General features: G+C 40.2%; 2 protein-coding genes across 2 annotated transcripts in view; both read right to left on the reverse strand.

The window, feature by feature from the left end:
• Nucleotides 1-105: 105 nt before the first annotated feature.
• tnfaip6 (tumor necrosis factor, alpha-induced protein 6) lies at nucleotides 106-5,435 on the reverse strand. The gene is made up of 6 exons (XM_030787250.1): nucleotides 5,336-5,435; nucleotides 3,814-3,951; nucleotides 2,579-2,740; nucleotides 875-1,103; nucleotides 521-561; nucleotides 106-227 (listed from the first exon to the last, which is right to left on the reverse strand). Exons 1-6 carry the CDS (start codon nucleotides 5,433-5,435, stop codon nucleotides 106-108), a joined length of 792 nt encoding a protein of 263 aa, XP_030643110.1.
• Nucleotides 5,436-14,634: 9,199 nt separating this feature from the next.
• Nucleotides 14,635-24,696, reverse strand: part of itgb5 (integrin, beta 5) — a 34,018-nt gene continuing 23,956 nt past the window's right edge. The window contains exons 11-15 of the mRNA XM_030786013.1: nucleotides 19,230-19,452; nucleotides 18,561-18,661; nucleotides 16,327-16,446; nucleotides 15,776-15,942; nucleotides 14,635-15,207 (exon numbers count right to left, since the gene is read on the reverse strand). Coding sequence (XP_030641873.1) covers nucleotides 15,112-15,207; nucleotides 15,776-15,942; nucleotides 16,327-16,446; nucleotides 18,561-18,661; nucleotides 19,230-19,452 — 707 coding nt within the window. The 3' untranslated portion in view covers nucleotides 14,635-15,111. The remainder of the gene's footprint in view (nucleotides 15,208-15,775; nucleotides 15,943-16,326; nucleotides 16,447-18,560; nucleotides 18,662-19,229; nucleotides 19,453-24,696) is intronic.

The raw sequence follows: 24,696 nt of genomic DNA on the forward strand, positions 1-24,696 counted from the left end.
AATGACTAAGAACATTTTTTATGAAATGCAGACTGTATTCATACAAGTACTAAACAGAGACTGTATAAATACAAAATATTAATGGATGATCTATCAAGACACTGGTCAAGTGTAGGAGTCAGTATAATTTTCTGAGATGGTGGAGGAATCCACAGCGATGTACTCCAGCTGAAAACCACCAGCTGTCACTGAAGCATCCGAGATGAACTTCAGAGTCATGACGTTACCTTGGTGATAAAAACATGACCAGTGATGAGATGGTGCATGAAACATTTCAGGATATGTAATAGCTTGGAATCAATGATTTAATGATTTATCTTTGTGTAAGAAGTGTATCTTATTCACTTGTTATCATAAAGAGATATTATCATAAAACGTTGTCGTAAGGTGGTGAGTGTGCACTACAGCAAAACAAACAGAAATCTGCACTTTAACTGTCAGAAAATGTCAGACATTTTCAAGGTAAACATGCATGAATAAGCATATGCAAAATTAAGATGAGTAATTTGTAAAATTATACCTGTACTGATAAAGTCCTCTGGTAACTCATCTCCACAGAACCTAGGCATGAAAAAACAAAACATGATCATGTATGAAACCAGGTCGGTCATCATAAAAAGTCAGTTTAAACATGAGAGCACATGGTTCCCGAATATCACGCTTGGGATTCGAAGGTGCATGACACAAACATAGGCATGATACCAACATTATGTACCATACCACACTTATGATTTTCTAATCAGCTCTGAAAATTCATAACCACATTAATGTTTTGGCAAGATCACCATCATAAAAAAAAAAAAAACTGTGCCAGATGAATGACGGGAACGTGCAGTTGTTCATGCACATATTCAAATAGCTGACAATGAGTCACCTTCCAGCAAAGCCAGCAACATCATCGTAACTATCATAAATCTCAAGGTAGTCACTGAGGCAGGCTGTGTCATCCTCAATATCAAAGTCCAGGAAGTGCAGTCTGATCCTCTGACCATAGCGCACACGAATATGCCAGTAGCAGATCTGTTCGTCCTGATATCCCTCTGGATATCCAGGGGAGTGGAAAACCTTCTGCTGATCTGTGTGCACTCCACCACACTCTTTCGCTGTCAACAGGAACGGAGAGACGGCATGTTTGAGACAGAGGAAAACATTCACAGAAATATGAGTTGAAAAATGTATATATTTGCTTTGTATTTGAAAATGAAGTGAAATTCTCCACATACTTATGAAACACATGGGTAAAACAGCGAGCATCTTTTTTGAATTGTACTTTTAATTGTTTGAAGAGCTCTGTGGCTATGAACATGATCAATATATATGAGGATTATTACACAGACCATGAAACAGCCGTATCAAGGGTTATTGCTTATTGATCCTACTCAATGTACCATTTACTTATAAAATACTGTACATGTGCATGTAAATTTAAAATATGTATACTTTGATTAATAATTGACCATTAATTTGCTAATAATTATATAATAATTAAACATCCCCCCCCACCCCAGTAAAATAATGAATTCATTGTGTGTAGACTAGAATGTGAAGCTGTCTCATAGGAGCAAGAGACAAAATGCAGGAATTCAGAGTAATTTGGAGCAATTTTCCCCTGTAAGATTAAACCATGTACTCTGTAAATCGAAGGCAGCTGAGGGAGACCTTTCGTGGGATTCATGCCCATGACTGTGATGAAAGCCTCTCTGAATATGAATAATGTGGTGACATGCTCTCCATGTGGTCATGCAACATTCAAATACAACGGCGCTAAATGACCAAAACAAAACAAAAAAAAAATTTAAGCGTGATCAGATCTTGAGAGGGGTGCTCTCACACATGAAGGATGAGTTTCTTGTTCTTAATAACTTTTTTTAAATGATTACACCATGCTTACTAAAATCAGAGATTGTTTTTTTAAGAAATACAGAGTATGCGATTTCCATTTAGAATAAGGAACTGGTCTTGTTGGTGGATGGTTTCATGGACAGGGATTAAGCCCAGTTCAGCAGTGAACTGTTATCAATGGAGAACAGGTATTCAGAGTGCATCTTGGTCAAATATTACCATTAATCAGTGCCTAAAAATGAATCTGTTATGTATTAATACTGCACTAACAGGACAATGGGTAAAAATGGGCATTTACAACCAGATTCCATGGGAAAATGTTGGCTGAAATCGTTTCCTTGTGAGGAAGTTCTTTATAACAAACCGTTAACACCATAAATTTGAAGTAGGCATACTGTAGCCAACTTCAAGCTGCTTTGGCTTTGCAGTAGCACAGTGGCCAAATCTCAGATTTGGAGCCAATACTTAATGTTCTCCAAGCCTTGTAAAAAAAAAAAAAAAAATTACAAGAATTTTGTCAGGGTGTACACAAGAACAAAATATTGTTCTTGGGGGCTCTCCAGACTGGTGTTGAGTGTGACTTCTATGTACACATGTGTGTCTGTCAGTGATATATAGCTGTTGGTGAAGTTTCACTCTGATGCAAAGCACAAATGTCTCAGTCTCATAATTCTCTATGTTCAGCTGACATCCTGTCCAGTATTGCCTAACTGCCATTTGTCACACTCTTACTCACCATGAGGGTTGTAGCAGTAGACATCCCATCTCTCACTTTTGTTGACTCTATAACCATAATCAATTATTCCAGTTTTCCCAAAACCACAATTAGAACCAGCTTTGACAATAGGATATCCAACACGTCCTTTGTCAAACCATCCAGCTGCACACACATGAAAACCTATGTCAAAGAGAGCAGATACACGAAACATCAATGGAACAAATGCTTTACAATGCTGCTTAGGAAGAGAAACAAACAATTCTCATAATTTTTTTTTCTTTTGTGCATATTTTTCATTGACTTAAAGCCTTAAAAGACATACTCAACAAGATGACGAAAAATTCCTTGAGTAGAACTGATCATTTGATATCATTAATTCTTATTATAACTCAATTGAAAGTGGTTAGTACCCAACACATATCTTCTGGTAGCCCCATCACAGGCAATGATCTTCTTTATACAGACAATAATCACATCTCATTATTGTTTCTGATTATTGTTTCTGATTTGATCCAATCGATGAAACCAATCTTCATGTACAGATAACTATCTTATTTGAAATAGGCAATCAGCTCTGCAAACAATATGTCTCAAAGGTAGAACAAGGTTGATCAAAGCTTCGTAATTGTGGGAAACCTTCACAAGGGATAAAGCAAAAAGGCCTCCTGTTTGGTCAAAGTCTCTGGCACACTTGAGAACCAGAGCTGGACAGTGTAAGACCAGACCTCCTGGGAAGTCTGCCATAAGGCAGTACGTATCCCAGACACTGTAGTGGTTAGGGATTGTATCCAAGTCCTGGTTCCAACCTATTTCTTCAGCCATGGGAAATCCCTTATCCAACCAGACAAATGTTACCATTCAAACAGCATTCAAGATGACCATACAGCACAAACGAAAAATTATCTTAAGAGATCTGTCATCCTGGATGTGTGTGATCTGATACACTGAATACATAATTAGTGAATGATTCCAAGAGAACACATATAGGTGATTGAGAGGGAAAACAGATGTAAACTATTTCTTTTACAGGTTTTGAGGAAAAACTGCAACCTATACCCTCTGACTTCATGTCAAGAGATTCAGACGTAGTTTAAGTTTAAAACTCCATTTCACTTCTGTTTATAACAGACAGTACTGATAGGATCCAAGTGTTGACACCCCACATTTCTCAACAGCTAAACCTTGGGCCACAACCTCCACTTTAGTTCTCACTAGTACTGGAATAGAGCAAGATATGGAGGGGTGATACAGACCTATTTGGCGGGCGGCCTCTAGCTGATCATAAGTGGCTAAAGTTCCCCCCTCGTATTTACACACTGCCTTGGCTTCTTTGTAGGTCAGCTGATATCTCCCTTTGCGAGATTCCCGGTGGTAAACTCCAGCTGCTTGTTCTGAGGAGAGAGGAAACTTCTCAATTAGCGCAATTCCAGCTGTCAAAGTATCCTAGTACACATCACCGAAACCAGTAGGGTCTGCTCAGTATCCCAGTGCGTCATATGACGAGTCGTCTAAGAGGAAACCTGAGATGTATAAGGAACTAATGCAACAGGAATCACGGTGAAGGTCTCTATAGCCTGCTCTATATGTACAAAAACACTGAAAAAATATACTCAGTGGCATGAATGTGTTGGGAACTGAAAGGAGTGAGGATTTGCATCTTTCCACTGGCAGTTGTTGTGCTCCTGGATTTTCATAGCCACATGCTGCTTTGAACTTGTTTTGACATCATGCATGCATGACCCTGTGGAACTTGAACACTACACCAAATTAGTCATAAGCCGGTCTTTTCACTTTGCTAGCTCTGTTGACTATCATGGGGCCAAACAACCCCCTGTGTCCCACTGTTCAAGGAAATCACGATTGCAAGAAAGCCAGTGACGCACAATGGTAAATACGTCTTTTTATATCTTCCAGATGTGCGCTAGTGGGCAAGCCTAAGCCATTAAGTTCATCAGACATAGAGCTCTTTCTATTAAAAGAGTTTACTGCCAAAACACTTTACATCTTTACAATACATATAAAATACATACTCTTACGTGAATGCCTACACCCACAGTGTAAGCGAGACAAACAAGAACACCATTAAATTCAGCCTGACAGCCTGAGAACAGAGAGCATTTTGTTCACCAAACATTATTGTTCTCACAGATATGGCCTCTTGGGAAGGGTAACATTGATGACATGTTTTAAATGTTGAGGGTCATTAATGGCTCGCTCTTGTGTATTAACATTACAGTACCCTTTCACAGAGTGAAGTCATTTCCTCATGTTTACAAGAGCCCCTCAGAGCCAACTGTCAGTATCTCAGCACTGGAAAGGCTGTCAGTATATCTGTCCCTCTGTGGGTCTATTCCAACACACACACGCACACACACACACACACACACAGAGTGAATAATGGAGACACTCTTGTGTTTCTTACTTATTTCTTGTCAGTGTAAACTGAACTCCAAGCGTCATATTATATATGTTCTCATATGCAATGGAAAAATAAATACACAAACAATAAAACACATTCGTTGTTTACTTAATTTTATTACCTTTACATTTTATTATCTTTAAATAGTATTCGATTTCGAGCTCAACCAACACCTTCAGTCATTTCAAATTCTGAAAGGTATTTTCTGACAATATTTTTCGAAAGATGTTACCGAACTATGTTATCCAAACAAATAGACGAAAACTTTGGGAAGAAATTGTGGTTTAAGAAAATACTACATACATCATCTAGATACAGTTTAACCGAATACACCAAAAATAAGAAGAAGAATTTACCCAGCCAAATTGAGTTATGAAGTACTCCATTCTTGAAACCCCAAGCTTGAGCCTCCTTCGAGACGAAAACTAAAACCAGGATGACAATGAAAATGCGCATTGCTAATGTCTCCCTGGCGCGCACAGTGACGGCAGCTGCTACCGCTTTCGATGGGCTGACCATAACATCTGCACACCAAGTTTAAATAGCTTTGTCCAATAGCTTGGGGCACCCCCAGGGGACCCCGGGGGGTCTGACGTTCGTCAATCCAGAAAATACATGCCGTATTTTCTGTTAAGTTTCAGTGCCAATGACTTAACGGGAAACTTTTTTCGCAACTGTACCAAATACCAAATGTGTAACAGAGGAGACCAAAAGCACTTTTCTATATTACAAACAGGACCTGGCTGACTGTTATACGGTCATGTCGACTACCCAGAGCTAAACTCACACTACATTCGATCGCTTAAAGCCGAAGAATTCTGATTTAAAACTTGATACGCATAAATTGTGACTTGGTTAAAAAAAAAAAAAAAATGAAGACAGCCTGCCAACTGTCATCGTGCTGACTGAATACTGGACAATATCATTCTAGAGAAAAAGGGAGAAAAATCTGCATCTTAGGAGACCACAATACCAGGTTATGCAACTTATTCCATATTTAACAAGTTATTCTGTAGCTGAAAGTACTGAAGCCGACTTTGCACCTGAAAATAGAGTACAGTTAACTAGACATGCTCCTTAAGCGTTGGTTTTAAAAGAAGTACTGTCCCAACCCAGTCTTGCTTAGGGGAAACCTGATATTTTCTTTTAAGTGATGTGAAGCAAATGTTAGAACTAAGGCATTTCTTAATTTGGGGCATCTACTTGACTTCAGAAGCTGTACTTGCCTAAATACCCAAAAGCCTCACTAATTAGTGTATGTGTTTTCTAATTACTAGGCATTTGAGTTGAGCAGTCTGCGTTGTGTATTTCCAAAACTGACCATAGAGACTTAAAGGTTTGACTGAAATTAAGTATGCTCCGGCCATCCGCATCTTTCTATACTTTCAGATGCATGTTCTGAAATGACTATTAGGTTTCTTGTCCAAAAATATTTTGAGATGACGCCATAATTGGTGTATGAGATGTTTTTGGTGGGCAGTAAAGGATAATTGGTTGCAGCTTTCTCTGTCTTAGCCTCTCCTCTGCTCTCAGCCTGAGGTGCTGAATCATTCACCGTTTATTCTCTGGAACCTTATTGTATATTTCATTAGGTTTAATTTCCGTTTGAACATTGATTATTTCCATGAGAATGTGAATGGGTGTGTGGATGACATAGAGCCACAACTTCAGTAGACTCCATCTTAATGCAGTTTTTATGGGATGATTCACATCCTAGCTGTAATGTGTGTGTGTGTGTGTGTGTGTGTGTGTGTGTGTGTGTGTGAGTGTGTGTAATTAACATTGTCAGGTTCTGTTAGACAGCCTTGTGGCCCCATGCTCCAACCATTAATTTCCATGGTCAGTGGAGTGCAGATCTTTTGTAAAGTATCCAAGATGATTCTCAGTTAATGGGAAATGCTGAATCAGTGTTGAATCAATGTTATTTTACCCCACACTGCTATTCTCTATTCTAGATAAGCCATCTGGTTGATGTAACATGGAGTGTGTATTGGATGTGGTCTAAATTATGACTGAGTTCCAAAAATTAAATCAGATTTCGCCTGGATATCACTGAGATATCAGAATATCTTCATTCGAATTCACTAAGAAAAAAATAAACAAAAAAAGATTAAATGAAATCAGTCATCAGTAAACAACTATGTGGGCTTTTTATTTATTTTTTTTGTCAAACTTTGTTTTATTGTTTTCGTGTAAATAAGAAGAAAAAAGAAAACAATAGCTGGCAAAGATTTAACACAGAACAATCCCCTCTCCCCTCCAGACAGCAACAACTGACATAGATACTACCCCAACAGAAAAAGTACACACACCTAAAGCAAAACAAAACTTCCAAATAAATAAATGTATAGATAAATACATTGATTTAAAAAAAGGGGGGAGGGGGGCGCTGATATCTCTGGACGTTTGTATGAGGTTGCTTTAAGATCATGGAGGTAGTCGAGAGTGAGTTAGACTTGAGGAGTTAGGAGTGAACTCGTCGGCGCTGAGAGAGGAGAAGAGAGAGATAAATGGAACCTAAATGAGATGAAATTTCTCTGCCTTGCCTTGTCACGTATATCTAATCTTTTCAGGATGCAGGTAACTCATTAAATCTCTCGTCCAGTGTATATAAGAAGGTGGCTGAGTAGACTTCCAGTTCATGAGAATCAACCGTTTGGCAATTAGGGTGGCAAAGACCAAATAATCTTTCTGAGAGTTAGAGAGAGGAATGTTTTTGGGTGAGAGGCCAAGGAGAGCGATGAATGGGGAAGGGTCAATGACTGTTTTTAATGCTTTAGAAATAGAGTCAATAACTGGCTTCCAGAGGGTAAACAATGTGGGGCAGAGGCAGAACATGTACATGTTGCTGGTGCCTAGCTGCATCTATCGCATACGGGGTTAATGTCAGGTTTAATTTTGGACAGCCTGACCTGGGTCCAGTATATTCGGTGAACGAGCTTAAGCTGGATAAGCCTGCGGCGGGCGCAGATGGAGGAGGAATGGATTCTGTCCAAAACTTCGTCCCCCTCATCATCCTGAAACTCATGGTCTAGATCAGTCTCCCACTGCTGTCTTACTAATAGATCTTGAGATGGTGCGGAGTTCATGATAAGGTCATATAGATGGGAAACAACCCACGCTGGTCTTTAAAGAGCCTTGAATCTTACCGTCTGTTAATCAGCGCATGTAAACGAAACTGTAGTTACAGCCTCCGGGACGCCAGTCATGCTCTTGAGTACCGTGGCCTCTGTTGTCCAGATCTGGGGACAGCAAGCTATTGTGTAGTTAACCCTTTAGACATTGGACTACAAAGAAGAGATGAGGGCTTCTTTGTTCACTGCTGTTTTTGCAGTGGTGTTCAGAGCCTGCTACTTCATGATTTAATGTTCCTCTAACTAATGAGTGTGCCAGACTGAAGGTGGTGTTTTCTGTGGGTCAGTAGACCATGACAGCATGGCAATACACACATTACACTACACACACACACACACACACAAAAACACACTGAGAAAAAACCCACACACAAATAGGGTGGAACAGCAATGGTTAGTGTGACTCATGGACAGTAAAGTGCATTTCACTTTTCTCTCTTGTGATCTATGAAAGTGATGGCTGAGAATGAAATGAGACATTCACCCACTCACTGATGGTTCAGCCAAGGCAAATATCCACACCCATCATCTGTCTGAATTAACCTATATTATGCACAGTAAATGTGATGTAATTATTATAAACATTAGGCATGATATACACCCTACTGCAATAAATATTTATAAACTGTAAAAATCTGAATGAATTCGGTCTTCTAATTGCACTTACGATTTTAGACAGCTTGTTCAGTACTCCACCAGCAGATGGCATTAGAGAACTAAAATTGTATTAATGTAAAATTTATTTACATATCTTACTCTAAAATTCTCCCAGAGGTTGGATCATCACATTCTTTTGATTTATGTGTAATAAAGGATTGCTGTTTAACTAAAATAAGCTATGCTGTCATGATTTTATTACTTATAATTACTTATAATATAGATAGCTTTGACGCCAACTTTATTGGGAGTGATAAAGCATTAGATTTAATTATGACCAGAAGATGGCGCCATTTATTCATGCTAAACTGAACTGAAGCGGAATAGTATGTTCTCTGATTCTGTACATCTTCTGGAGTACAAACCCTAATTCTCATGAGAAAGTTTCTTCTAAAAAAGACTGAACAGAATTAAGTCAGTTGCACTGTGACATGCATGAAAAACACTCAGGCTTACAAAAACACATCCAAAGTTCTTAATTTGCGAGCAGACGAATAACAAAATAGAGCATTAATTTGTTTATTTTGGATTGTTGGCTTGAGAGACTTCCAAATATCACAGGACAAACCTGGCACATGTTTTAGTGCGGCGAATAAAAAAAGTGAGATGCACAGAACAGCAGGCGTGGAGTCAAGCTCGGACTCTGGGATTGAACATAGCACAGCAGATGGCAATGTCGTTGCTTAGGGATGCCAAAATAAATGTCACCTCTCCTGCAAAAGTCACCATTTCCCATATTGTCCCTGGTACCAACCATGGAAACTAGGCCACAGCCTTAAAACAAAGTGTTTGCGTCAAAAAGTGACACTAAAAGGGTTTGTGTGTGTTTTATTGGGATAATTTAGAGTTAGACTCAAAACCTAATAATACACAGAAACTGAAAACAATGATTAGTGTTGAATGTGTTTGCAGGTTGTCATGATACATGCCAGGCAGATGTGCAATACAAAATAAATAACTGGTTGTAGAATTTAACAGAGTCAAAGTTTAGCTGATGCCTTAAAATGAATGTTTTAATGTATGAGTCTCTAAGGCACCAAGAGACTTTTAACAAATTTTGACTGACAAAGAAATGTCTCTTGGATCTGTATAAATGCAAGTACATCAGTCAAAGAAATGGAAAAAATACCTAGCATGTGTCAAAAATGATGATGTCAAACAAGGGGGAAACACACACACACACATCAAGAAAGAGAAAAAGTGGTCACCTGTTGCAGTTCACTGTCAGAGACTGACACACCGAATGGAAAAGTGGTTTCAAATCATTGAACAACAGTGAGATTATGACAAAATTTATCATAGAGATGATCAAAGAGCTAAATCTACACTACCATGGAGATTCCCTCAACAACAACCTAAAGAACTCTGTGTCAAGACCTTGGAGAAAATAATTTGGCACAGTAGCACAAAACCTGGATTTCTGAACGGTGGGAAAAAAAAGTTACATGGTCTTATGTGTTTTCCTGTATATGAACAGGTTTGTGTTAAAACTGAGGGAGGCTTTAAACCACATAACCGTAAACATGGCAGTGAATTTCACGAGAGTTACTGAGCTCTTTTATTACCCTGCATGGTGGAATTATGGCCAAAGTAAGCAAAAACCATTTCAGGTGACTTGGTGCACCCTACGGTTTCCATCGAGATGCTGCCCTATTCTAACAATGATCACGTACAGATGGCTAAACGCATTCATCAGTGGTTTCATTAACACCAAGATTAAGTCAAACATCTTCCATGGCCTCCAAAACCACTACATCTAAACAGGAACAAACCCTTATGGGAAGTCGTAGATTCTGCCTCCATCCCCTGGTGATCTGGAGACATTCATTTCTGAAAAAAAATACTCACTGGAAAAAAAGAATTTCAAGAGAGACTGAAGCTGTTTCGAAGAGAAAGGGCTTACTAGCTGAGACATTTTTACATTCAGTTTGGTATTTTTCCACAATGATCTATTTGTACATACACATATCAGTTAAAACCTAGCCAAGGACAGCTTGCTGAATCACAGAACCATAACGGTTGAAATCATTGTTAATATTTGTATCTAAAGCATAACATACATGTCATTCAGATGGTATTGTCTCACGCAAAAGGTATGGAAATGGTATTAGGTCCTCTATACTGGTAAAGTCACTAACCGTTGATGTCCCCACAGGAAACTACATCAGTGTGTCTTTTGACCTCAGTACAGATGTAAAGTTGCAGGGTCTAAGTAATGATGAGGAGGGTTGTGGAAATTCCTGCTATGGCAGAGTAAGACAGACAGTGTCGCTGGTAAACCTCTCAGACATGCTTTGTGCTGCCTATTTGGGGACTAGACTAGTGGCTATCAGTTTCCCCTTTAAAGACAAGAGGCACATCCAGACTGCTCTGGCGAAACAAGACCTCTGAATAATCACTCAAATCTTTTAATGAACAGGCTATGGTGCGTTTACGTGAAAGAAAGTTTTTAGGGGGAAGAAAATGCTCGATCTCCAGGAAAAACAGAAGTTGGAAGAGAGAAATGAAAGAGAAAAGAAGGAAGAGAAAAGAGGAAGAATGTCTGAAAACAGACAAAGACAGAGGAAAATCTATATAGGGCAACATGAATGAAAGAGGCATAAAAGACATTAACACTGATCCAGTACTAAGGGGACTTTGTCATATGAGAGTGAAGTCTTGCAGGATGATGTGATTGAGAGAATAAACAGTTCCTCACTAATCTGTCATTCATCTCTGTGTGACACACACGCAAACACAGACACGTGGACATACACATAGCATACACATGGATCAGTGGAGAATGTGGTTTTTCTGTGTTTACTCCACATTCCTGCAGACCGTTCTTCCCAGATCAAGAGGAATGTGTCTACGCCTCTGAAGTGCACAGTCGAAATTAAGGCTCCGTATGCTGTGATCTCACTCCCTCTCTCCAGGCTGTCCCGTCCACATCTCATTTCCCATGAATTTAAGGAGACCTAAGAAACCATCTGTGTGACCGAGGAGATATCCACAGTGTTTCTCTCATGACATGGTGACCCTATTTACGAGTTTGCACCAACCATCAAATTCAGAAGGAAACGTACAGACTAACTGTTCAGTTAAAGCAACGTCTGTGTTGATTTGTTAACTATTATGGTGCTGTCTTTTTGTGCTCAGACAAGCTTTGAACAGAGCGGTAACATTAAACTTGATACAATTACAAAAGAGGAAAATGTATTCGGACCCTCATTCTAAACTTTGTCAAATAAAGGGGTCTTGCTTACAAATATCGACTGTACATTAATTAACTTTATTCACTGTTTGTGAGCTTGATTTAATAGCTGATTTGAATAGTGATGACCATGGCAGTTTGTCTCTGTGATCTGTAAATCATTTCACTCTGCGAGATATGCATTTCTTTGATTAGACAAACAGCCATAAACAAGAGAGAGGGAGCGATGGAATTATGAACAGAAATACAAAACAAAACAAAACAACCAACCAAAAAAAAAACAAAACAAGATTTTCATACCACATGTCTTCATCACAAACAGTAACAATGTGCTGCTGTTTATATATGTTAGACATGGAGTAAAGTTGGATTATCACTTTAAGTGGATGAAGATGGGGGGGAAAAAAATCTGAGCTTGAGGGTCTCTCCTCCTCGGCCAGTAACTAACACGTTAACCTACTTTCATTTCCCTTGTCTGGGACACTGGCCTCTCCCTGAGTTGATGACTTCACATGTGTCTGAGCGCTCTGGCCTCTAACCAGTGATGTAGAGGAGGCCTCCACCAAACACTCCAAAGAGGGATTTACGAGAGAACAGCAGAGAGTTGGAACAGAGGCAGAGGAGCTCAGAGGGTATGTTTCTACATCCAGCTACGGGTCCCGCCTAACTGTCAACACCAAACTGTCACCCAAAGCCATGTGGTCTGCCAGAACATGGAAGTCTTGCCATTAGGTCACAATTATCATCGTATGAGTCTGGGAGAGATAAGTTAGCCTTAACATGCATTCTATGGCTTGAGATATCGATAGAAAAAAAAAATAGATTTCAAAAATCAGTGAATAGTGGCATGCAGTGGAGGACATCACAATTGTTTTAAATGACTGTGTAGGAGAGCCTCTTTGAACTTGAGACTTAAATATTCACGTTAATACTCACCACAAGTGAGACTGCGTATTACGTGGTTTCATTTCTCAAGTTTTACTGTTTAAGTGGATTTTTTTTCTCTTTAAGCAACAAGAGATATTAAATCGTTTGGAAACTTTGCTTATTTGTCCACCCCCCCACCACCACACACTTATTTTTAGCTGTTACATTTCAATGTGGTAGGCTAAATATAATATGCGTCAGTTTCCATGATTATTAATGACTAAGGCAGCCACATTGAAGGCAAAAAACCTTTGTGGATCCATGGGTGGGAAGAGACATAATGTTAATCAGAGAATAAAGAGGCCACGTGGGCACCCGGTGTTTTTGAGCACAGAGAGGATCGCTGCTCTGGAGTTCAGAAAAAAAAAAAAAAAAAGGATGTGCTTCTCACTCACAGCTGTCTTGGTACATAAACTCCGGCTGGTGAAAAGTATCTCTTAAGAATCACTTCATTTCATCTGGAATGTGTGTATACATCAGTATGGAAAAATACAATAAAAGATCACATTTTCATTTAAGTGATGCATTTATTGTACATATTCATATCTGGTCTCTTTATTCCATAAAAACAGAGTTCTTGTATAAATCCTTTCTATGTGAAAACAAACGTACAAACCATTCTGGGAGAAAGCTGGAAGACAGAGCATATGGTTAATGCTTTATACATGAAAGCTGGTGTTATTGCTGATCATCCAACAAAAAAACACAAATGAGCTTGAAGAGTCACCGAGCCCTTTGTACAGGCTTCTCATTGCCTCTGACATAGCAGACAGATTCTGTAATGCACATTCAGAATCTCATTGCCACACAAACACACATATGCACGTGTGTGTGCGCACACACACACACACACGCATACATACACACTTTGCAAGCTTACCTTTTCACCCTTTCATTCACTCACAAGCAAAACTTTGAAGCGCATATACGCTTCTCTCTCTCTCTCTCTCTAACTCACACACAAACACACACATACACATCACAGGGTATTAACACACAGCATTAATGCCACTTTGCAACCTCATCCTACATTTCTGTACAATCTTGCCTCATTTCCCATCACTCATTTAAGACTGAGACAAATGAAAGAGACGAAATGCACAAAAGTCCACCCTGTGTCCAGTTTCTGAGTTATTCTTCCTGTGCCTACGTCAATGTGTCACACCCATACCGAGATCCAGGTCAGCAGAACTGCTTTGGTCAATAAGCATAATTACTATGGAGTAAAGTAGAATGTATAGACAGAATGTACTCAGAACTTGATTTCCACTCCATTTTCCACCCTACTGTTTTTGATTCCTCTGACACACACACACACACACACACACAACACAACACCCCCCCCCCCCCCCCCAAAAAAAAACAACAAAAAAAAAAACCCCACAGAGACCAGCAAGCAGAATAATGTGCAAATGTGAGTGTCAAATAAGCACACACAACAATACCAGGATGAATGTTATTCTTCTTTTTCACTTTATGAATCTGAATCTAAGATCAGGTGTGCAAAACAAGAGCTAAGAAAATTGTTGCTCTGGTTATATTAGTACCAAGGTTTGAAAATCATTATCACAAAATACATCACATATGCATTTTTGTAAATCTATACATTTTCAGGGATCAGTTGTAAAATAATTTCCATTTGCTGAAGGGAAAAAAAGGTGGTACAGTGGAAGGCACTCAGAGTAAAAAAAAAAAAAAAATACATACAAAAAGTCAATGCCTCACTATTTTGCATAATACAATGTATAGTGCATTCCTCCTGCTAGAGGAGTCATGCCTTATGTAGAATTGGCAAATGCACTCAAGCTGTCCAGGGCAGTGGACGTGGAGTTTCCTCATACGACATGTTCTCTTCACTTAATTATATCACACCAACATATTTAAAAAAAAAAATTCAAGCTCATAACATCAGGTTCTTTGCCCAGTCACAACAATGAGTCCATGAGTTATCATGCCATCCATGTACTGCTGTAAACCATTAGGCCTGAGGTTAGTCATATGACCAAACAAAGGTTTGGTTGGTCACACTCCCGAAAAAAAAAGAAGACAACAGGTCCTTGTGGCAACAAAAATACTCTTTTGCTCATTTTACTGTGTCTTGGTCATAAGTCTTTCAATATGACGTTCTTTTTTTTTTTGTTTTTTTTTTTGAACTCCCTAAATTGAATGCAGGTTGGACCGGTCCTGCCGTGTCCTCCAACCCCTTCCTCCAGATAAGGGATCAGTGGACTACTCCATTGTAGGACTTGCTAGGCATGTCAAAGATTGTCTCCACAAAGTGAGTGGAGATTGGCTGTTTGTAGAGAGGGTTGGATGCCTATGATTACGAGCGAGAGAGAGAGAGAGAGAGAGAGAGAGAGAGAAAGTAGGTCAGATGGGTTCATTGAAATGCACATAGCTGTGGAACAGACCAACTGGGTGGTTTTAACTGAAACCTTGGCATGATGGCCATGACTGATTTGTTCTTCCAGCTTACTACTCTGTTCCAAGGGGTCTTCTGATTTTAATCAGCTTAAAATGTTTTTTCCCCTGTCAATAATATTAAGTTGGTGAGACGTCTATCTTTTTGTTCTTCTGAGGCAATGAGGATAACTGCTTTGATGATATTCACTCATAAGTATGTAATTCAGCGGTGCATTTCAAGGCTTTTTACGGAACACTGACCCTGAAAAACACTACTTTATAGTAAGGTTTCTTCACTAATGAAAACAAGAGTAAAATTTTAATGAATTTTAAAACGTTATGAGCCTAATGGTCTTTGTTAACAGAGAATTTTAAATTTAGTGTTTAAATTCTACGCCTAGTTTAGTGATTTCAGCATTTCTAGTATTTTATCTAGTTTACCTCATAATTGTCCACTAGCATGTGCATATTTGTGTCCTTACCATCTCATATCGCGCTCGCGAGCGGGCACTTTGGAAGCGGGCAAACTCGCGACGGTCGTGAATGGTGATGACCAGTTTCCAGGCGGCCAGCAATATGATGCCCACCAGCAGGATACTGCCAACCACTGCAAGGAGCACAGTCAGGGCGTCGGGGGCAGAGGCGCACTCTACGGTGGACAGGACACAGATTCTTTGATAAAGAAATCTCTTTTAGGTGCCTGTTTTAATTTACACAGTGTCAAGAAGACGAATGTGACAGTCTCAAACACACAAATGAAGTTTGACTAAACATTCAGTCTGTTAAACACATGAGTTATTGAGTACCAGTAAACTCAGAGAAGATTGTGGGAGAGGACAATATATTTTTTCATCAGATATGTCAGCTGCTCCGCTGAGTACCTAATTGCATGTTTTCTTGCAGAGTGTCATTGCTGGGCTCATATTTTTCCTGTTATGTGCTCGAAAACAAGTGATGGAGTGTAAGCAGCCTGAGCCCCAGAGCTGTGTTTGTGCATAATGATAGGAGACATTCCTGAGTGTTGACCACTGACCTGGTTCCTGTAGAGCAGTGAGGATGGACTGGCCGTTGGCGTGTTCTGTGTATGTGAACTTCATAACGCAATCGTTCTCCGTCTTGTAGAGGCATAGCACAGAGTCAGGATCATCCAATTCTGAAGGGAGACAGAGAGAGAGACAAAGAGAGAGGGAGAGAGAGAGAGAGAGAGAGCGAGCGAGAGAAAGAGAGAGAGAGAGAAAGAGAGAGAGAGAGAGAGAGAGAGAGAGAGAGAGAGAGAGAGAGAAGGATGCATTTCCTTTCAGTAAAACAGCTGGTTAAACTATGGCGGGAGCACAAAGGGAGATGGACTGAGATGGACAAAAAAAAAAAAAAGAAAGCTCAGATCCAACAACACAGTATTGAAAGTCATCACTTGTAGTGAAATAATTTCTGGATGAATATTTGCATTCCACGTTGAGGACACTGGCTTATCATAGATGACAGAATGTTTAAATCTTTTTGAATGCCCCAAAGACACAGAGGAGTCCCCCCCCCTTTAACTTCGAGCTTTGCAAGAAGTTTCCGGAATGTACATGTGGAGTCCATTAGGGAAGAAGTCAGATGTCTGAAATAGCACAGTAATGTTGTGAAACAGTGACTTCTCAATGTTTTCCTTTCAGGCAGTAGACCTAGGCGACATGGAGGGGCCTTAAAATAGTTTCACTAGGTCCTTGAATCATTAACTACAATGGCTGGGACACATGCCTCTATTAAGCATCTTCAACCATAACTTATTAATACATTCCTAGACATATATAAAATGCCTCCTGTCATGAAAACGCAATCTGGAAAAACTAAAACCGAAACTTAAACTTTCTGTGCCTAGCCAAAAAAAGATTTTAGCTAGCTTACAGATGTCTCGTAAGGCGTGGCCAATTAAAATGAAGCATAGTTGAACAAGCTTCAACCTGCCTACATTTTTTCTTTGAAAGTGTGGAAGCACATACCCCCCTCACCCACCCACCCCCAATAAGAGCAAATTAACAAACAACAACAATGACAACAAAACCTTCGCATAAATACTTAGCAGGTATGAATGTCATTAATGGGAAAGACAAAGTTACAGAGACACGCTACGTATTTAGAGGCAGAGAGAGATATAACATTAAAGGTGACAGTAGGTAAACAGGTTGAGCTGAGCAGGGAGAATGATGGCTTTTGCAGACTCTATGTGTTATTAAAGACTGTCAGAGGAGAGTCCATGCTGTTGTGAGAGGCTCAGGCTAGCACTTGCCAGATAATAACATAAACAGAGCTGTCTGCTACAGATGGCGGGTTCCACTTTGCTCATAATTACAGACACGTGACCTGGAAGCAAAATCGCTGCTTAAGATATGATTTGAAGATCTGACTTTCTGGATTAAGTCAATATTAGCTATCTTCATCTTTTCACTCTCCTGTGAAATTTACGCTTGTTTTTTCCCCCCACTGATTACCCATTATGCAAGTGCTGTTGTAAGCACTGAAACTCCAATAAAGAGTGCATATGCTCTGTTTTGCCTTCTCACTCATCAGAGAACATCTGAATTGGATAAAAACCTGCTGAGAGAAGGCATACGATAATCAATGACTACAGTTAAGCAGTTAGTTGCTGTCGTAGTCGAAATGTAAGTGCATTTCACAACTAGCCACTAGCACTGCTACAATGCTGTTGTTTAGTCACAAGTCCCATTTGGGTTTTGTTGAATGAATGTGAAGCAAATTATGTCTAAAAGGACATATTGATCAAAAATGTGTAGCCTGCATGTTAGTTAGGCACACAATTTACTTTCATATCTAAGTTTGCTGGAGGCCCTGGTTGAGAAGGAGTTCAAGGCTATGCAGCTGTGTTATCAGGGATCTTGGGTTCGAGTTCTGCAGCTAATTCTCAAGCAGTGTGCAAGCCAGGTTTGCTTTGGCCCAGGGTGTTCAGCAGGTCCAAGTCTTTCAGGACACTGGGTCAGATCATGTCTCTGTCAGCCTTAACAAATTTGCCAGAACAATCACTGATCCATCCTCAGAGAGGAATAGCTTCGCATGAACAACACTAAGACTGAAGCCAAGGCTACACCAAAACATTGCATTTTTAAGGGGTCATTTGGATTGTTTGGGGGACGAAATTCCTTCAGGGAGATTTTTGGGGAAAGTGAAGGGTTTTGCACTCAGGCCAACATAGGACTCCAATACATGAAGACAGCATTTCTGTCCTTCACAGAAACTTGATATTTGCGCATTGATTTGTATACTTACTGAGGGTATCCACGGTGATGATCTCATCTTTGCACATGCGTTGACAGGTCTGATTGTCAGCAAGTCTGCCAGAGTTAAAGAGTCTGCATTCGATGCACTCCCTGCCATAAGAAATTAAAGTCAGAGCATTGATTGATGTAAACAGCTGACAGGGTCTTGCGGTTAAATCTGGTCAGTGCAAGAGGTCAATCCTCAGATTTGGAACCAGCCATTTAACTCTGAGTAGGTATCATAATAAAAGCCATGTGTGACCACTAGAAGGAACCACAATCTTGAATCACATGACATCTTGGACTGACCAGAGAATCTACATCATGATCAAAGAGTGATGAAGATGACCTTTTTAAGGCCCTTGAGGACTCCCAGACTAAGGGAAAAGAATGAGAGCAATGTCAAAAGTTAAAGACACCACCTGTTGATAGATATGACCTGACAATTTCCTCATTGCAACCCTCTGTAGTGCAATAGAACTGTACACACATATGAAACATATATAATCTTATATTCATGAGATTATCACAGTAACAGATCCACAACACAGCTTATCAAGGTCTGATAAGCGTGACAATTTAAATCAGTTGATTAGTGTTGGCTTATTGAACAAAAATAGGAACAGGACTGGAGTTGTATGCACTTTCAAATGAACATCCATTTCTGTTTGCCTTGTACCTTTTGGTGCCACAGGCATCAGGGCAAGTTGGACACTTCTCACATGTGTCTCCAAATGCACCCGGCTCAGTGCACTGGCAGCGCCCGCATACACAGCTTCCACGCCCACTGCAGATCTGCCCGTCATCAGACACACATGTGGATGTCTCAGTGGAGCAGTTACAGTTGTCCCCAATGTAGCCAGCATGGCACTTACACTCACCACAGTTACACTCTCCATGACCTGAGAGAGAGAGAGAGAGAGAGAGAGAATATATGTTAGCTCATTTGGGAGACAACTAACCTTACAAAAATGACATTCAGAACTTTTCTGACACACACATGCATCACAATACGTTGAAGTAGAATGATCTCAAGCAAACAACCTCCACTTCCCAAAAAAAGAAAGAAAGAAAAAAAAACAACATTGTGTGAAAATGCGCTTGTGTGCAATCAATCAACCAAGGATACAAATGTACACAAAGACATATTTTAATCCTGTACACACACAATACACTGTACACTTATCCCATTATCCCTACACAGCCTGCATATGACTGTAATTTACTAACAACGAATCCCTACATTCACTGAAACAAAGGCACAAACAGTTCTGGACTACAGTTATCAAGAAGGGCACTGTCTGTTTGACCCACATTCTTTGTTATTAGACAATCTGTGTGTGATGGGAAATCACTGTACACATACCACGCAAGCAGAGAACAACTGGAGAGATTTCATACAGATAAGCTCTAACAGAAAAGCTGGCTTGTGACAGTACTGCTAAGCTCTAGCATGACTGTGCTGATGAAACCAGTACAGAGAGAAGCTTGTTGACAAGTGTGACTGCAAAGGGAAGCCTGAGGTTGTTGGGGGTGTAAATGGAGGGGGGGGGGGGGGGTGATATCACAGCAGTGATAATTACTGTTCAAACACAGATTGGGCCCAGGGGTCTAAACAGCCGATCTCACAGGGCAGATGAGATGTGAAACAAGAAAGCCCTTCATGGTCCAAGGGACAGCTGTGATTAAATTAGTGGTTGTGTGCCACGACATTTTACCGCCATTTCTGTAGTCCTGCACAATGTGAAAATTCATCTAGAATAGTCACAAAAACAGAGGTATGACAGCAGCTGCAAATTGAGACTTACATAATGGTAGATACCCACCAATTGTAGTGGGGAGTCGGGGGGGGGGGGGGGGGGGGGGGGGGGGAGCGGTTGGTGATTGGCATTCAGTGATATGGGAAAAGCCGTTCAGTGATCTGAGGAAAGCAGTCATACCTTAATAATGTTAACCTTTTGGTTTACCTGTAATGCATCACATGTAAGTTGACTAGTACTTGTCTATACGAATGTCAAAAACTGTTGATTAAACTGAAAAAATATTTATACTTCCAGGTTATGACCTCAGGGGAAGGAAAATGGCATGTCCTGCAGATTGGCTGTGCTGCCTGCTTTGGCACAATTGGACAGGTTAAGAAAAAAAAAAAAAATCTAGGGTGGCAAAGCAACAGCCGTGGCCTCTCTCTTCAGAAGAGTCAAAGATAAAGATAAAGATGAGTGATGTACAGTCTGATGTAATCTAATGTAGTGAAATCCGGCTATATGTAGGTATTATGTAACTGATTCTTCCATGGTAATCTACATGAAATTCACTGCAAAGAGCTCCCCTTCACTTTTGTGACAAGGGGGAATGTGGATTTGTTCCTTTTACTCAGTAAACATGTACACACGTACACATGTGCACGCACACACGCACAGGCCAAGGAATTACAAACAGGACCGAGGTAGCTGCACATTTACTGGTTCTTTGAAAGCAGACTAGCGTGAGAACTCAGAGGCATGTTGGTCAGATTCCTTTCAGAAAAAAAAAAAAAGAAAAAAAAATTGGGGCAGACAAACTTTTGAATCAGAGTTGTTCTAATGCAATCCAGGTGTGAGCAACTGCAGGAGAAGAAGTCTTCATTTGTTTGATGAATTCACAGGGTGGAAAACAAGCACCTACCCGGTAACAGAACTGCTTTCAAGAGGCTAGTTTAGGACAAAATGTAGAATTATTCACATCTCAATGTCACAGCAAAGATTTTCTGGAAACTATGAAAAAATTTACAAAGCTTCTCAGATGCAGATTAAAGACTCGATGAACTGAATTACAATTGTCTACAGGAAAACAAAAGATGAGGTCAGTGTTACATGCTCCTGTTAGATGCCCCAGGTTATTATATTCCTAAAAATGTTTACAGAGCAAACAAAGCAAGTGCTGTGTGTTTTGATTTTAGCAAATGTGATGATACAAAGAAGATTTTTTTTTTTTTGCTGATTCATTAACTCATTATTAACACATCTTGATGGTTATATAATTCCCTAAAATTACACGGAAAACAGTCAAAGAGTTTGTTTTCAAGAGCGGAAATCTCTCCTCCAGCTACGTGTCAGCAACATAATGTTAAATTGGCTGTGCTAAAAAAAACAGGAAAGACTGAAAGAGTTCAGACTGAGTTCTAGGGGGTTCCAGTCAAGTACCACGCCTTGGAACAGTTGTTGGTGTGTGCCAGTGGCGAAAAACACCATGGGTGTGTTCAGCCTGAGTCATGGAGAAGTATCTCTGAGCAACTGTCCATCATTTGGGGCATGCCAGACCAAAAACCGAGGGCATCCTGCAGTCATGAGTTACTCTCATACTCCACAGACAATATTCTCTGGAGACATGTCTTTTATGAAGATAGCAGGACTTGTTTCACGGTTTGTTTCAAAGGACACTTGACAAGTCCTGGCATGGTCTTACCACACCTGGGTCTTAAATCCCTTTTCTGAGGACGTTTGTGTGCGTGTGCACGTGTGCAGCAGTGTGTGTGTGTGTGTGTTTATGAAGAAGTAAGGAGAGAGAAGAGCGCAGAGGGTTGTGTAGTAATATAGATTCAGCAAGTCTCAACATGATGGTTGCTGTAGTGTTAAAAATCACCATCACCACCAGTGATTTAGAAGCTCTGTTACTTAAAACTACAATCTATAATGCTGCAGAATATCACAGACACGTCTATGGCTAGTTTAGAGAAACCTGTTCATCTGGAAGAACAACAGAAATGGCGCATGATTGTTCCACATCAGAGTCACTGCAGACAAATCTATGGCTAATGCAAAGTAAAAGACCAGAACCAATCTTTCCTGTTTACTGATAAGTAATCTGAGCACTCTCTAGTTTTGTGATGCTCCATTCACCACACGATCAACCAAAGCCTCTGGAGTGCCATGTTCTCTTTCCCACAGGAGCTCAACATGGAGACAATGCTAACCAACGAATAACACTGTGATGATGAAAATGTGCGATGGGTAGAGAAAGTTACACCCTGCCCCTAAAAAAACACTTTAATGTAGCAAATGGACATTACATCATCACTTAGCGCTGATCTGTAACGCCTAACGCCTAGAAACAGATGAAGTTTTGGTATGTATGGAATTTAGAATTATTTTAAATTGTCTAAAACTGTTGACTATTACAATTGTCTTTTTAATGCAGCATGTGCTAATCTGGGCGAGCTAATTGCTTTTGCCTCTTTCACTGTGACATGAAGCTAAAGGAAAACAAGAGTGACATGCTGTTAGGATTCTGCCCATATTCCAGGCCAGTCCTTTCTACCAGCTCTACTTGCTCCTGCTTCAATTTAGGTCACTGAGTAAATGTGTATCCTGTACTGTTGCCATGCAAGCGAAAGAGGGGGCCGGGAGGGGGGGGGGGTGGGGGGGCATGTGGACAGAGCTGGGCTGCAAAGCCTCTGGGACAGAGCAGAAGCCCAGTTACACCGGATACGCAGCTAAAACTACCAAATGGACATATGAATCAGTCCAACATCAAATAAACACTGAAAATTAAAGGAGACCTTAGATATGAAAGTTGATATAACAGGGTGAGTTTTCACAATCCAAGGTCTAGAAACTTTACTCAGTCACTGTAAAAATGAACAATGCCCGGCTTTTTTGCAAAGCAAGATGGCTAACATCAAAATCTAGCTCTGGATCCTACAGAGCTACACTGCACAATTGCAGCCTGCTTCTTTGAGACATTTTTTTTTTTTTAAATCAAACCAAAACTTTCCTTGGCAAGCTATTTCTGAAGTCTGGACAGACTGTAGTGTTTCCAAATATTTCTCTTCTGCAGCTTGTGCATGCGCGCGCAGTCCTGGTTTATGCACAAATCACAGGCCCTCTCATGGCAGTTTTCTCTTTCACTCTGTCAAACACACTACAACAAATCACTAACAGTCTACTCTACTTTCAGATTAAGCTTTTAATTACAAGTTATTTTTTCTAATATAGAGCTGAGCCAGTCTTAAGTTCTGTTCTTCTATTGGGCAACATTTCTTTAATTACAGAACAGTAAAGAAATGTCTGGAATATGTTTGTACCTTTTGAAGCATTTTCTACATAATACTTGGTATGATATAATAAAAAGTGATATAATTTTTCTGCCTCTCTCGCTCCAAGTTTTTCTTCGGCTCTGTGTTGGAACAATAAAAAGGACTCACACAGACTTACTAGCACGAACACATAAATACAGACGGAGACAGAGGTACAGGCAATTACACAATCATAAAAAAAGAGCTAATAAAAACATTATTATGAAATAGAAGAGTGGATATCTTGGGCACCATAACGTGTAGAATAACAGACAATAATCCTCTCCCTGAGGAACCAATACCAGCTCAGACAGCAACATTTGTAGCAATACTAATATGTATGGCACGGTCTTGCCAAGGCTGATCATTGTGACCTGAACTCCCAAAGATGTGTGACTCTACTCATGCCCCATCCTTTCCGTTTCAGTGACCCGTCTGCCTGGCCCCGTTTAGCAATCCCCACAGGAAGCGGCTGTGTTTCGCTTTTCACGCAGCGTGCGGCACTGGGTGGGGACACAGAGGAAATTCCTCTTCGGACAACCGTCCGAACAAAGTCTAGCTGAGACTGCGCTGATCCACTTTACTCATCCTTATTATCATGGCTCTCAAACACTGGCACGCCCGTCAACATGAATCACTTCTGTAGCAGAACTCTTTGTGCCTCCCAAGGCTACACACTAGACTTATCAAGCCAAAGTTGAGAGTCACAATTACTCTGAGGGGATAATTAGAGGTGATTGGCCAGCTTACAGTAGAGTGCTGCCCTCAGTATTTGTGAAGTCCGTAATTGCTGCAGATTGAAGAGTGATGCAGTTAACTCTGAACTTTTCACTGTCAACTCTGACCGCATATGATATATGATATTCTCCAAATATAGCCGATAGATAAAACAACATTGTTACAAACCGTTGAAAACACCACACTTGATTAATGTAGGACAAGTGACACCTCTCATTGTCAAACTCAATCTTCCTGTACCTCTTCAAAATGTCTTTTTCAGAATTAAATGACTTTTCCTCTTTCCCTCTTCCAGCCTTCACTACTTCATTCCCTCCCTACACTGTTGACTGAGGGCCTCCAGCTGTCTCCTGTC

The sequence above is a fragment of the Chanos chanos genome, chromosome 10 (assembly GCF_902362185.1).
Source record: "Chanos chanos chromosome 10, fChaCha1.1, whole genome shotgun sequence".
Lineage (NCBI taxonomy): Eukaryota > Metazoa > Chordata > Actinopteri > Gonorynchiformes > Chanidae > Chanos > Chanos chanos.